General features: G+C 28.9%; 1 protein-coding gene across 1 annotated transcript; it reads right to left on the reverse strand.

Annotated features, from left to right (window-relative positions):
- Nucleotides 1-4,848: 4,848 nt before the first annotated feature.
- Nucleotides 4,849-7,123, reverse strand: EXO70H4 (exocyst subunit exo70 family protein H4). The gene has a single exon (XM_039050228.2). It carries the CDS (start codon nt 6,971-6,973, stop codon nt 5,051-5,053), a length of 1,923 nt encoding a protein of 640 aa, XP_038906156.1. The 5' UTR covers nt 6,974-7,123; the 3' UTR covers nt 4,849-5,050.
- Between the last annotated feature and the right edge of the window lie 9,111 nt (nt 7,124-16,234).

Consider the following 16,234-nt stretch of genomic DNA (forward strand, 5'->3'; position numbering starts at 1 on the left):
TTCGTTCAAACCCTGCTCTTGTTCCCTTTTCTTTTTGCAGGTAGTTTCTTCCACAATAAGGAGAATCGTAGGTTAAAGTCTTCAAATGATCTCCTTAAACGAAATATTTTGTGTATTAATCCAGATGAACATACAAAACTCTTGATCTTGTTTCTTTTCTTGATCAGCAAAACGTGCTGATAAATCCTCAGACTACCGAGGTTCTTAAAGGAACCTTGGCGTTACTAGATCCTTTTTAAAAAATGTAATTACCCTTTAATACAAGAAATCATTGAGGACATTTTAGGATGAACAAAAAAAATACCTCACTTGCAAGAGAGACATTTTGCTATAATTCAAAACAATTTTGCATTTTGCTACTCTTCCAAATGAGAGTGTAAATAGTGTTATAGGTCTTAATTTTTCTATTAAATAATCAACTTAACCTAGCCCAACCGTAAAATATTTAGGTTGGATTGGTTCGGGTTGCTCGAGTTTTTTATTTAAATTTTTGTTGTAAAAATAAGTAAAATTTTAATATGAAAAATTTTACTTAATTACTTTCATATATTGAATAGAGATAGAGATTAATAACTCAATTTGAATTTTATTATGAAATAAGTGTGTCAAAAAAATATTTTAAGGAGATGTTAGAGAATAATTATCCAAAAAACATGATATTAAATCAAATTAAAATCGATATATGTAGTATTTTAAGTAAAAATAATATATTTTTAAATTAATAATAAATTTCAGTTGGTTCGAGTCGTAAATACATGAATCAACCAAATCATAAAATTTTAATTTTTTTAAAATTCCGAATACAAATATTTTGTTTAAGAGCTTTTGTCGTCTCGGCAAGAAATGACAGATAAGACGTTATCTTTTGGAAACTGTCGTTATCCAAAATATTCATCGTTGCACAAAACACCCGGAGCCGTACGGTCACTGCCACTTGTATTTTTATATTTTTAAGATTTAATTATTTATTCTTTTAGAAAAAGTTTAATTTCCTTTCTGACATACATAAAAAAAACAAACATTAATTTATTTCCCTTCTTTGTTTATTTATTTTTATGTGATTACAACGTATAGGATGTGAATCTAAACTTCTGATTTAATCTTTACTCCGAAAAAAAGTGAAAAGTTTTAAGATAATGTTTGCCAGTAATTTTAAAGTTATCAAAATCATTTTTTAAAAAATAAAAAAACATATCTTTAATCATTTAAAATTATTTTAATATTCAATTTTATACTTTTAAAATATAAATTTTATATCACCAAATAATTTTAAATGATTTAAAAGTATCTTGGATATACAATTTTATGTTTTTATTCTTAATCTTAATTAGACCATTTTTAATATCATATTTTTCAAAATTTGTTACTTGAACTTTTAATTTATTGAAAATTACAAAAGGTATAATTCAACCTATAAACTAATAAAGAAAAAGAAATTATATGATGGCTCTATTTTTTATTTTACTTTTAGCAAGTAGAATAATCATTTGTTTGTGACCAATTTGGAGCCAACTAAAATTTTTATTTCATTGACGAAATAAATTGATTCTTTAAATCCATAGTTGAAAAATTATTTTGTTTTTAGCTTTATGTTGTTTTTGAAAATCATATTTATTTTTTCGGAAATTTTTTTTAGTAAAAGTCATATTTAAATTTTAAGCCAAAATTTAAAAATAAAATCGAGTTTTTTTTTTTTTTCAAAGACTAATTTTATTTGCATTATAAGACTTCATTTGATATTCTAAAATATATTACGACATTATCAAGATAAATGCAATTTATAAACTTAATTATTAAAAATATTATTAAAAAAATAAAATAATTATCAGATGAACCTTGATATTGAGATAGTCACCAATTCAAAATTTACATAATTAACAAATAAGATATGCTTTCAATCTTATAATGTATGATATTTCAATACATTATTTCTAGGTGTGTCCACTTTTAAAATGTATAAATATATATACACAAAAGTATACATATAATATTTCTAATTTTCCATTTGTTGTTTGTTGCTTTAAACAAAAAGATTTAATTTGAATTAAGAAAGGACAATGACAAGATAATTAGATGCTTAATCCAACTGAGATCACCCCCTTTTTTTATTACCTTTGATTTACTTGACTTTGATAAGCATTGACTTATATACATGTAACAAAATTAGTCTTACATTTCCTTTTTTGTTTATTTTTCAACCAAAATAATAGTGATTCCAAATTCATATTTTTCAATAAATAATGTAGTGACATGTTAAACAAAATATCATATGAAGGGACCTATTGCATTTATAGACAACTTGTTTCATTAGATTTTTAGTTTAACAGTCATCGTCAATGTATAAAAGACGTTTGACAATGTTCATTAAAATGATAAAGATCGATATAGTAAATAATATTGATGGGAATGATATAATAAAATATTTTAGAATATAGTTAAAGTCAAAATTGAATCTTAAAATTGATTCTTACTTTGAGAGATGTAGCCAAATCTTATACTAAGAATCTCTATGCCGTAACATTAAAAAATAAATAAATAAATAAATAAATAGATATAAATATATACATGAATAACTAATATAAAAGTAAAAGAATAAAAACTAACCCTCAATTTCAATCTTTGCTAGCTAACATATAATAGATTATAACTTTTATGTTTTCATCAAACTTTTGATCTTTAAAAAGGTAATATATAATATAAGAAGTACTTCAAACATGAAACACAAAAATTGAGAATAAGATAATTAAGATAATACCACGTTAAATTGGTGAAGAAAACTGTTGTCAACAAAGAGATGTTGGAGAAACTAAAAATGAAGTTGCTATAATAAAAATATCGATAGAGATAAATTTTTCGAATGAAGCGTATAGACCGAGATCTTGTTTTGACAATTTTATAGTTGAATAAATAAATTAATGATTTAAAAAGTTAAAATATTAACTTGAATATTTTAATATAGCAAATGATCTCAAAGTTGTTAAAAGAGCAAAGTAGGGGAAAGGCTAACCAAGTTTAAGAAAAAAAAATGAAGGGTTCGAAAATTAATTCTCATTAAGAAAATCAAAGATTGAAAGCTGCGATTAATATTAATGCCCAAAACTTCAAGCTAACGACCGTCTATATAAGCTAAAGTTAATATTGCTATTTTACGATTTGATGAATTTATTATTAAACATTACAATTTTAGTTTTATTTTTTCTGCATTTTAAAAATTGAAACTTAAAATCTAGATACACTCAAAATATATCAATGTTGTTTTCAAAATTTATGCGGTTTGGATTATAAAATTTGAAAATATAGCCTAACACCTATTTCTTAACTCCAATGAACCTGGAAAACGTAAAACCGAATTTAGATTGTCAGTCAAACATGTTCTAAATGTTTTTATAAGAAAAAAATCATTATCAAACCTAGAATTAAAATTTTGTGTTATGAGGTAGAATCAATGTGAAAGAGATTTTTTTTTTTTTTTTTTTTTTTTTTAGGAAAAAACCAACTACAAATTCGACTAATAAATTATTGAATGTATAAAAATTAAAATTGGACATTTGAAAATATAGGATATAACAAAACTCAAAGTTGTAATTTAATCTTATACCCAAAAGGAAAAATTAGACTTTTTTTTTTCTTTTGGTAACTCTCATTTTCCTTTTCTTTTTCTTTCTTTCTTTATATATCTCTAAACCTGTCTTTTTCTTTGGTACTGTCATATTGAAATAGCTAGGCAGCTTTCTAAAACAGGCATACAATAATAGTTCTTTTTATTTTTATTACAGACCATATATTTAACAAAAATAAATACTATCAAGGTGGATGATAAAAGTTGACTAAATTACAATAAAAAGAAAGGGAAAAAATCCTTGAATTTTACCTCTTTTTTAAAAGACTTTTTAAATACCCTTATTCTTATATTTCATTAATGTTTCAAAACTAAAATTGGTAAGAATTTTAGACAAAAACTTAGACATAAAATGATGATAGCAATAAACTTAAACAGTATGATGGTCCTAATTTTCATAAGGTCACCACACGTTTTCAGTTTACATAAATAATTTTGAAAATTTTATATACGGTCAAGAATATTATGGTAATTTTAAAAAAAAAATTATATATATAAGATATCTTTTTAAAATAAATGGCAAAACTCAAGTTTCTTTTTTTTTTTAAATTTAACAAAGGTAGCTTGAGAGATTCAAACCTTGTGCATGCATATATATTCCAAGATGCACTCATCGTTGTACTCACTCTAATAACACAAAATAATTTCATAAAGAATAAAAAAAAAGATTGTCATATGACAAATTATGATAGATTATACAAAGATAAATATAATTTAGGATGCATTTAAGTATTTTTTTCTATATTTTAGTTCATGTCGAATAGAAAATTTAAGAACAGTCATCCATTTAGTCCCTAAATTTTGAAGAATATGTATATTTCTTCAATCAATTTTCAAAATGTATCTTTTTACTCCTTGAATTTTCAAAAATATGTGCATCTAATCCTTAAATTTTCAAAATATATCTTTTTAGTTCTCGAATTTTTAAATTAGGTTTAGGAGGTCCCTAATAATTTTCTTATTATTGTCATAGTGAATATAGCTCAATTAGCATACAATTATAATATGTGGTTCAAATTCTCATGCAGTCAATTCTACATAAATCATTATTATTATTATTTTATTAAACTAGAAAAACAATTTTTAAAAATTATCTCTCTTCTAAAAAAAAATTGGGACCTTACATCCGTTTAGAAAAGTAAGGTAGCTAAGCACTCAACCTTCCAAATTCGTGCACTACAAAACGTAGTTTTCCAAAAATTTATTGCATATGAAAGCCGAAACAGATGGAAATCAAAAAGTCATTATGTAGCAAATTTATTCAACTTTTATGATCAAAATGTCAAAACATTACTAAATCCGTGTATTATTTACCGTTACAACTTTCACATGCGCATCCAAAATTCGGAGGGAAAATAAAAGATATGTAAAGTTAAAAACAAAAACAAAATTAAAATTAAAAATAAAAATATTCGCGTGCCGGAGCAGCGATCAACGGGGTCCCGGTTCCCGCCGGTGAGAGGATGAGGTAGACGACGGCGAGGAGGTAGAAACACTCCCCCAATCGGACGGTTCAAAATAGAGATCTGAAAGGTAGTTACCGATATCTTCCGGCGAGAATCTGATGTACGGCTTTTCATTAGCACCGGCATAAGCTTTTTGCGCTCTATAAAATTCTCCATAGAACCAAACGAGCTTTCTTCCGATTGATAATTTAACTTCGTCTCTAAGCTTTGAATCGGGAATGAAGCAGGATTTCTGTTTCCGATGAGTTTCTTGGAATGCCATATTAAAGTTCCTGAAGATTTCTTTGGCTTCTTCCTGTGAGAATTTCTCAGTTGGATTCTCCGGCAAGGAATCTAAGACTCTTCCCCAAGCTAATGCTTCGTACTTCGCCGCGAATTGCCTTACTTTCGCCTCCTGCTTTGCGATCCATTCATCGCCGAGAAGATACTGAAGATTCGACGATCGGACTTTAGAGACGATGTGTTGAAGATTGTTAGCGAGGAACAGATACGAGAGTGAAACGTCTTTGTAGCGTTTTGCTTTACTGTCGAGTTTGCAGAGAAGGACAAGAATTAGCCATCCCAATCGTAAAGAGATTGCTGAAGCCGTTGAAGAATCATCGGATTGATCTGAAGTGTTGAAGAAGATTTGTTCGAGAGAGGATTTTTCAGGCGGTGTCCAATCGGCGAAAATATCCGTCAAAATATTTCCGTAATCGGCGAGGAAAGTGAGGTAGTTCATCGAGAGAAGCGTTAAGGAATGAACGCCGCCGCCAGCGACCGGTGATTTGGATGAATTTTTCTGAATCGAGAATTCGAGATCCATAACTATGGCACGAACTAACTCGCCGAGTTTTGCGAGTGAGGTTAGAGCTTGAGATCGAACTACAGATGAGGATTCAGATGAGAAAATCGATTCGATGTCCGGCCAATTTTCGACGATTGATGAGTACATATCAAGAACACGGAACATTTTTTCCGGAGATTTTTTACTCTTTGCAACAAGTTCGGGGAATCCAAACAGAAGCAGAGCGCCTTCTCTGGATATATCAGCAAAACAGGATTCTCTAATGGATTCAGAAGAGGAAAAGACATGATCGCAGAGAATTCGTTCACCAACGAACAGTGTTCTAATTGCGAGTTTAATTGCATCCAACCAGTTCTTGATTTTAAGATCAAGCACCTCCCAATCCATCTTGTTGATTCTCGAAGCGCTCAATTTCTCAAGTCCGAGGCGGTATACACCTTCATCGATAATCGATTTACGAATCACTTTGTACATATTAACGCACTCTTTAGCGTAGCCAGAGGAGATCATGCACTCGGCTATGGCTCGCAAATCCTCCATTACAATAAATGAAACTTGTTCAACTTCAGAGATCGAATCGTCTACGGCTTGGATTTCATCGTCTAGGGTTCCGTCATCGTCGAAATCAACGGAAGTACTCGATCTGGTGGAGCAGCGAGAGGATCTAGTGGAAACAGATTCCGGATCTAGATGAGCACGATTCATGGAGAGAATCTGATAAAACTCCTTCTGAAGCCTTTTCATGGCGATTTCCATCAAACCTTGAGCGTAAACAAGGCGATCAGAAGCGGAAGCGGAATCTTCCGAAGCCATAAGATGCATCGCTTTTTGAAGATCATTCACGCGCTTAATGAACTGCATGGCTTCTTTTTTGTCTTCATAGAACATGGAAGTAACTTTAGCGTAAGTTGAAGAATCTGGATTCCATTTCATTATAATCGCCGCCGCAGATTCGACGCTCTGTTCAATCATCGCGTCGTTGAAGCTCCGGCGTGGAGTCAAGGCCGGAGTTCTCGACGGCGATGCGATCGAATACCGAGAAATGGAATTCGACGGCGACGAGAACTGGAAAAGGAGACTCCTCATTCCTTTTCTCGGCATTTTACGATCACCTAATCTGAAAAACGAATCAGTTTTAGGGTTTGATTTTGTGAACTGTTTTTTCGTTTCTAATAGAATGACGAAAATGAGGGCTATGCCGTCCCTTTTTATAGGCAGTACAGTACGGCGCCGTTCAGAAGATAAACGACGGCAACGAAAAACCTTTGACTTTTAGGATTTTTATAAAAAAACTACAAAGAAATGCCACGTGTATTGACCCGAAAGTTGCGCGTTTTGTAGCCTTTGCCTCGTCGTTTTGGACGGCGACTACCGAGTACGGTCCTGAAATTTCATTTCCCCTATTTCATACGACGTCGGATCGGTATTCTTTATTCTTTACTTTGCATTTATGAAACACTAAAAGACTCTAATACCCCTTATCATAACGATTTCGCTTTCTATTTTATTTTTTTTCTTTTAATAATTTCTTTATTATGTTCTTTTAAAATTTTAAATTAACACTTGAATTATGAGTTAAAATTTAAAAATAAAAATAAAAATTTAAAAGTTATATATTATATTAATTTTCAAAATTTGTCATTATAGAATAGAAGGAATAATATTTGATGTCCAATGACGTGAGTTTAAAATCTAGTTTTGTGGTAAGCGGGTACCCAAAAATAAAAAAATAATTGATAAACACTAATTTTTAAAATAAACTTTTAATAGGTACTTAAATTTTGCTATTTCCAATAGGTTATTCGAGACTTCAACAGTTTTTTAGTAAATAGATTTATTAAACTTAAAATTGAATTTTGTATTTAAATAAGACTCTAATATACTGGATTCGTAATTTTTTTAAAAAAAAATATCATTGAGATCAAGTGAACTATAAGATATTTTTTAACTTTAATGAGCTATTAGATTAAAATTAAAAATTTAATGATTAATACATACATTTTTAAAGTTTAAAGGACATTGAAAATGCATTTTTTTTTCTTCAAGTACTTTCATATTTAAACAAATTACTTTAGTAAGATAATTATTCAATTGAATAAAAATGACAAACATTCTATAGAAATTAGTCACTAGAGTAATTTTTATATATTGAGTTAGAAAAAGTTGATTTTTGATGTTATATTTAACCTAACAATTAACCTCAAACTTGAAATAAATAAGAATTTAGAGAAGTAACATGAAATTAAATAGGATTAATTTGTTTGACTCAAAATGAACATAATTCAATCGACATAAAATTCGAGTTTAAGGTTAGAGATGTCATTTGCGAGTTTCGAATTTTTTTTTTTATTGCTGATTAACAACCTTAAAATTAGAGGTTAGATATTCGATTGATCCTCCATCTATGATAAAGAAAAAAAAATCATGATTTTTAAAGGAAAGATACCATTCACAGGTCATCATTGATGATCTCATTTTTTAAGAAATATATATTTTTATATATATGATATACACTGCCAAACATGTTTTCTTCTTCTAAATTTCCATGTAAAAACCAAGAAATAAATAAATAAATGTTTTTGTTGGAAAATTACCTAGCAAGTTAGAAATAATCTCTTTAAGCATGATGTTTGGAAAGCAAGAAAAACAAGCCAAATGATTGAAAATGAAACTATTGGTGATATAGTAAGGATCAATCACAATGAGAAAGGTCAATTCAAATTTCAAATAAACATAGCTATCAAAATAAATTTGGTAGTTATTCTCATTGATGATGGAAGAAAAAATCAGACATATTTTCTTTTAAATATAAAAGATCAATAATTTTCTTTGATGTGATTTATAGTGTTGAATCATTCCAATTGGACACATTTGTGAAGAGAAAATAAAATCAATTTTAACCTTTAACTTGTCAGGTTATTATACCGTCTTAGACTCTAAATTTTTAATTTTATAAAATTAAACTTTAAACTTAATTAAGTGTTGCAATATTTTAAAACTCCTCGATTCAATTTCTGCTACTCACCTACTTACTTTAATACGGTATAAATATCTTCATAAACTTATTAGTTTTGATGAGATTAAAATTTTGCACAAAAAATATGTTTTAATAATCCATAAATTAATCATTGTATAACTTTGTAAAAAATCTTTTTTTAAAAAAAAAATGCTAATGCCGTTTTTCTCTTAAATTTTATCAATTTCATATCATGCAGTTATTTTATTTTTTATTGAATGGATAAGATAAACATTTTCAAACAATATCTGGAGTAAGAACTTAATAAAAGGGTTAAGACTGAAATTATACTCTATAATTTAAGGTTAAAGTTGCAATGTTTAGCTAAGTTTAAGATGCAATGCGATGAAATTGGGTGTTTAAATAGGTAATTTGACAAAGTTTAAAGGTCAAAATTGGAAGATTATGTGGGAAGATGTTAAATCAAAGAATGTCAATTTAAATAATTTGGTTCACACACACAAATGTAATGGCATTATTTTCAAATTATGTCTTTTATTTTGAAAATTGTGATCACTTAACTTCATATATGGTATATAAATATTAGTCAATGGGCAATTCATGCTTAATTATATTAAAAGCCAATCTTTTGAGGACAAAATTGTAAAAAAAAAACAAGGAAAAAAAAAGTTTGGTCTTAGTATGAATTGTTATTATTTGGAAAATTTGTCCAATGTAATTAACAATTAATGTAAGCATTTATGTCACCAAAGGTTCAAGCTTAAGAAAATAGTCCAAGTAGTAATTTTTGATCAATAGCCTTAGTTTTGGAAATATATTAAGAAACTTTGTTTGGTATTGAGACAAAAATACAATTTTAATAAGATATTTTGTTTGACTAATTAATTTTTAGGGCACATTTTTCTTAGAGAGTAAGTTCTTTATTATTATCAATTTGGGTAGGGACAAGGAACGTACCAAACTTTTTTATGAACTTTCAAATATATAAATTTATTTTTTTTTATAAATATTCTAAAAAATATTTATTAGAGATAATTAAAAACAAAATTAATTTTATAAACCACTAATAATGAAAGTGTATAAGTTTCGCCAAATATTATATCATAAGTAAGAGTGAGTGACTTCTTAAATAAAATAAAAGTGCATAAATAACTACAAATATTTAGTTTGAAAAGAAGAAGAATTTTGGTCATTTGTCTAATTTTAGTACAAAGAAATTCAAAAGTAAATTAAGAAACTAATACATTAAAGGTTTCCTTGCTCGTAATGTTCATGAATCTAATGAATCTAATTAAGAAGGATGAGTTTCTCCATCAAATCTCGAGTGGTAAGAATATAAGTAACTGCATTAAAAGTTCACAAGACGTGGAGATTAAAACTTCAAATAAAACTTTATCTATGCTTATCAAAAACATCAATAAAACTTTGGATTTCATTTTTACCGATTGATACCTAGTTAGATCAATGCATCATAGGTTCACAAGGTAAGGCACCATATTAACCAAACAATTTTATAGGATTAGACAAGACCTTTACATATAAAATTCTTGAGCTTATATTATTGGTTTTTCTTCTAAATTGCTCCCACTTTTTTTCTTCTTTTTTCTTTTTCCAATTCTTTTATAAACATTGTATTTGAGACAATTTCACCTAAATAACAATGCATGTTTGTCCTATATTTTATGATATTTTTATTAATACAATATGAGTGTGAAAATTTGAATTATAAATCTCTTAATCGCTGACCTATATTAAATACTAGTTGAACTATCTTTGTTAGGATACTTTATAACCAATTTAAATATACAGATTATGAACTAGGGACTTTTAGAATAATTAAGGGTCTGTTTGGTTCGCAATTCATATTCTGGTTTATATTTATAGATTTACTGAATTCAGTGAATATGTGTTTGGCAGAAAAATCGACTTCTGTTTCTGAAAACTGTTTTCAGATTCTGTGATCCAAACAATGTGAATTCTCAAAACAACATATTTATGTTTTCATTATATCCAGAATTTGAATTTTAAAATTTAAAATGCATAATTATATTAAACAATGTTAAAAATATTTAGAAATATAGTATATATCATATTATAAATGTTGGGATGTATGTCCTAAAACTCGCAGTTTGTAATCTTAAACATATTCTATTTACAATAAAAATATTGTTGAGGTTTATTCAATAAAATTGTTATTAAGTATGTAAATTGCATTTATAAAAACTAAATCCAATAAACTAAGATCAATGGCTATTAATACTTGAACTTTATGTAGAGACATAAGAATGGATCAAGTTTTAGTAAATAGCCAAAACGGTCTATAGTATACGAATAAGGTTGGGTACTAACATCCTGATTTTTTTTTATTTTGTAATTAAGTTTTTTTATTGCTGGCTACTTGGATAAATTATATGAGATTTATGTTTTTGGGCTAAGCTAAAATATGATTGAATTATTTGGAATTAATTGAGTTTTATTTTGTTGGGAGATTTGATTATCTAGGGAGATAATTAAATGTGTATATTAGATTATTTTTTAAAGGAAAAGGAAAATATATATATAAGTATATATATTTTGGGAGATAATTAAGGAATTTGTTTTTTAAGGGAAAAGGGAAGAGTTTAATTTGGTTATATATATTTATGGAAATGGTTAAAGGAATGGAAAAAAAAAAAAGAAAGAAAAAAAAGCAAAAAAAGTTAAATTTACTTCTCTCTCCTCAACCCATACGCACGCAACCCTTTTTCCTTCCCTTTTTCTTCTTCTTTTCCTTCCAGCCCTAGCCACCATCCGCTTTCCAGTCGCCAGCCTTGCCGTTCTGACGCCGCTGCAAGCAACGTCGCCGGATCTCCTCGCCAGCGCCGTTGCAAGCAGCCTCACTTCGCCAGATCTCCTCGCCAGTGCCACCGCAAGCAGTGCCTCGTCGTTCCGTCGCCGTCTCCGTGAGCTCCTCACTGCCGCGAGCAGCGCCGCTTCCTTGTCGTTCCGTTCGCCGCCTCTGCCTTTTTGAGATTGGGTAAGAATTGGATTATTTTGGGCAAGGTTTGATGTTGAGTCTTTTTAAAATGCCTCTTGGTGTTGGAAATTAGTGTTACTCATTGTGTCGACTTTCAGGATTTGAATTTCGAGGCATTGCTAACAAAGAAAGGACCATTCTCTTCATTGGAAAGTTTTAGTTTGGTTAAGTTTTGTGTAAGTTGGTTGGTTATTCTTTTGGATTGAGAGTAATAGTGGAAAAAAAATAAGTTATTGATTTTGGAATTAATTCTTAATCAGATTGGCTACTTGAATCAAGTTTTGAAATTTGTCTTGGATCAAGCCACAACTTTGGGTTGATTCAATTTTCCAAAGGTTTTAAAGAATTATTTGCATGGACTTTTGTGACCAAGTTGAGGTAAGTGATGTGCCTTCGTGCCAGGCCCTTCGAGCCAAGCGATCTAGATTAGACCTATCAAGTTACTTGGTTGTTACAAGTATTATGAGCTTGTTAAAACTTCTAATCAGTACTGATATTATGTATGTGATGCATGAATAGACCAGTAGAGCGGTTTATTATCTTGCCTTGATGCGTGTTATTATTATGTTTGACGATGTGCCTACGGGCCGCTAGACATGCGTGAACCGACAGGTTAACGTTCATGTTATTATCATGTTTGACAGTGTGCCTACGGGCCGCTAGACATGCGTGAGCTGACAGTGTTACGTTCATGTTACTTTTATTTTCATGTTTCATGTTTTGACAATGTGCCTACGGGCCGCTAGACATGCGTGAACCGACAAGTTAACATTCATGTTATTATTACGTTTGACGGTGTGCCTAAGGGCCGGGGTTCACGTTCATGTTATTATCATGTTTGACAGTGTGCCTACGGGCCGCTAGACATGCGTTTCAAGGCAAAATAGTACGTCTTTTGGTTTTTCTTTCATCATAAAAAACCGACGTAACTGTATGAGCCACGAGCTATTTTTCTTTACTCGTGGATGCATAGTCTGATCCTGGTAATGAGATCACTTACTGAGTATTTTATACTCAACCTTTATCCTTATTTTTTTCAGGTAAAGGCAAGGACACTCGGGCAACTGACAAGAGGAATCCGTGACAGTGCCAAAGGAACAAGAATTCGCTTCCGCATTTGACTGTTTATATTTTCGCATGTTTTGTTTTTATCCATTCATGGATTTATCATAATTTAATTAATTAATTTATCTATTTATTTATTCATTTTTTTTTTTTATAAATTGTTTCTTCTTAAAAAGGATGCCCGGGTTGAACGATTTAAGGTTTTGAGATATGTTAGAACATTTTTTTTTATATATACTTAATGCAGTTTAAGATTATGATTATTTTCTTTAATTTACTTTATTTTCTTCAATGAGAATATTTATGCATGCATGCAGTAGCGATCCCCTTTTTAGTAGTCCTAGAAAGTAGGGTTGTTACACTTACCTTATTCTGGTAATACTGTTGAATGTGGCCCACTTTGTATTTAGTACAAACGATGTGATCCTGAATCGTTCATATGGAGACATGCGAGTAGGGGCGTCTTATGCAATGAGTTTGTGTAAGACCAGACCAAGAAACAAGTCACTCTTACTTTATAACGTTGTTCACTGTTTAAGACTGACTATATCAAAGTGATGATCTAGGTAACTTGATCTTCATCCTGAGCTAACCATAAACTCCAATTTATTCGAGATTATCCTTAGATTTGCATGGGTGAGGGTTGGCTTAATAAGCCTCCCATTTCAGTGGTAAGACAGGGTAGATAGCTGGGGACATAGGATGCAAGATGAAATTCATTCCTATACACTATTAAGAATAGTAGAGATGTTGTTACTAATTTCAGGTCTTGAACAAGGGGCCCCACCCTTTCATTGGCCCGAGAGGGACTCGATTTAGTGATTGGATCACAAACAAATTGTTCATTAGAGAATCCGTGGGATTCAAGGAACAAGGTGTAATCTTGGGGTAAAACAGCTATTGACCCAACCGTTATTTCGAACAACTTATGAAGTGTTAACTTACTAATTATGGTTATATCGAGTGGACACAATTATACTTACAGTGAGGGGAGTGCAACTATTGGGCTTTAATGGAGTGACCTAGTAGTTAACAAATGTTGATTAGTTCGATTTAAAGAGTTTAGCCGATTAGTCTCGGATCGTTGGAGTCCATGATCTGTAGATCCATTAGGTCCCCTACTAGCTCACAAATCGAAATAAAACTTAGAACAAAGTGATGAGTTTACTTTGAAACATTCAAATTCAAATTAAGGGAATTAGTAATTATATGTGATATAATTACACGTTAATTATTGAATTAAACGAGATTGGAGAATCTGATTATATTTAAATATGATTATACGAATGGGGATTCATGGTTGTGAAATTGATATTTAATTAAATTAATATAATTAATTATTAATTTTATTTTAAAAATTAATTTTGAATTAATTAATGAAATTTCAGTTTACTTAAAGAATTAAAAACTGAAATTTGATATTAATTTAATAAAGAATTTAAAAAATAATGATTAAATGAATTTTGGAGAAATCCACTCAAAGTGGGATTTTCCCACTTGCATGAACATAAAAAATCCCACACACAATTCAAGTATGAGCTGTCTATTTAAGGTGCAATCTGATTGTATGAAGATATAGAACAAAACTTGAGGTTTTTGGATTGAGTTGATGGCTATGCATTCTAAAATTTTTAGAGAAAAATTACTGAAGAAGTGTTCTTCACTCTCTAGCTGAAAACCATACTTTTTCCTCTCAAATTCCCATCAATTCAACTCATTTTGATTCCTACAAATCAATCTAAGGTCCAAGAGAATAGTAGGGAAGATCAAGTGGTCTACTACAAAATGCTGAAGAGAATCAAGCTTAAATTTGAAGAATTTTGAAGCAAAGTAATTTTTGAAACCCTCTTGTTATTCAACAAGCATGCTATCTTAATTGCTGAAATTGATGAATTAGAGCGCTTATTGATCCTGATTTCTTCCGCTAATTGCATGCTAACTCCATCAATAAACTCAATTCAATTAAAAAAACATTAAAATATTTATTATGTAATATATTTTAAATTAGGTTAAATTCTAATTTTTTATCCTTATGGTTAGGATAAAGTTAAAAGTTAGTCCATATGGTTTTATTATTTATATTTTAGTTTCTATGGTTTAATAAAACTTCACATATAGTCTCTATGGTTTGTTAAATCCTTTTAAATAATCTCTATCATAGGGACTATTTAAAAAGTTTTTATCAAGTCACTGAGGTAAATTCAAATCAATCATAAGACCGAACTTTAATTTTAACTTCTTTCAAATTATAGGGACAAAAAAATTCAATTTATCCTACAAATTATATATTATTACAAAATAATGATTTACATCTTTTTTTAAACATAAAACATGTTCATAAATAAATTTAAAATAGTCTATTATCAACAAATATTTAATGGATAACTACAACTAGTTGCAATTATTTAAATTAGAATTCAATTTCTGAATTCTGAAAACATGACATACAACTATATTTTTATTTAATTTCGTTGTTTTCAAATTTCTATTTTCAAATTCTCTATCAAACCGGTTTTAAGAGTCTAAGATATATTAGTAAATTAATTTTGAAAAAGTAAAAGTACACTCAAATCAATTAATTGAAAGGATTTATGAACATGTTGGTGTTAGGTAGCAAGTTGATATGGGTTACTTTTAAGTTTTTTTTGGTTAAAAAAGAATGAAGTAAATATAAAAAGAAAAAAGAAAAAGAAAGCAAGTGGATATGGTCAATAATTTGATAATTGATGAAGTTGAACGTTATTTTAAAAGTCAATAACACTTCCGTCCAAAATTTTCAACCAAATTTATTGGAAATGTTGGTGGACGAAAACTTCCCAAATGTACGGTCATTAAATTATATTAAAATAATGCTTAAAGCACGATTTTTTTTTTTTAAAAGTACATAAATATTAATTTTTCAGTTTTAATTACTATTTTAAATATTAAAATTTCAAAATATTCATTTTACTTCATGAACTTTTTAAGACAACCATTTTGATGTTAATTGTTTAACTAGATAACGTGTAAGTCTCATATACTTTTTTTTTTTTTTTTTTAATTTCAGAAATTTGATAACTATTGTTTAACTAAATAATAGAAATGTCTTGTAACTATTTAGTTTTAGAAACTTGCGCTTATTTTTTTTTTTCTCAATTGTTTTTAAAAACATTTGAATTCTTAGATTTACTATAAAAATAAAATAAGTTATCGAAAACTATCACCGTTGATAACTATTTTATTTTTTATGTTTTTTAAAAAAATCAAACTTTGAAATACTATTCTATTGATTTTTTTTTTAAATTTTATTATCCATTTTCTATCC

Source organism: Benincasa hispida, chromosome 11 (genome assembly GCF_027475165.1).
Source record: "Benincasa hispida cultivar pf3 chromosome 11, pf3_genome.v1.1, whole genome shotgun sequence".
NCBI lineage: Eukaryota > Viridiplantae > Streptophyta > Magnoliopsida > Cucurbitales > Cucurbitaceae > Benincasa > Benincasa hispida.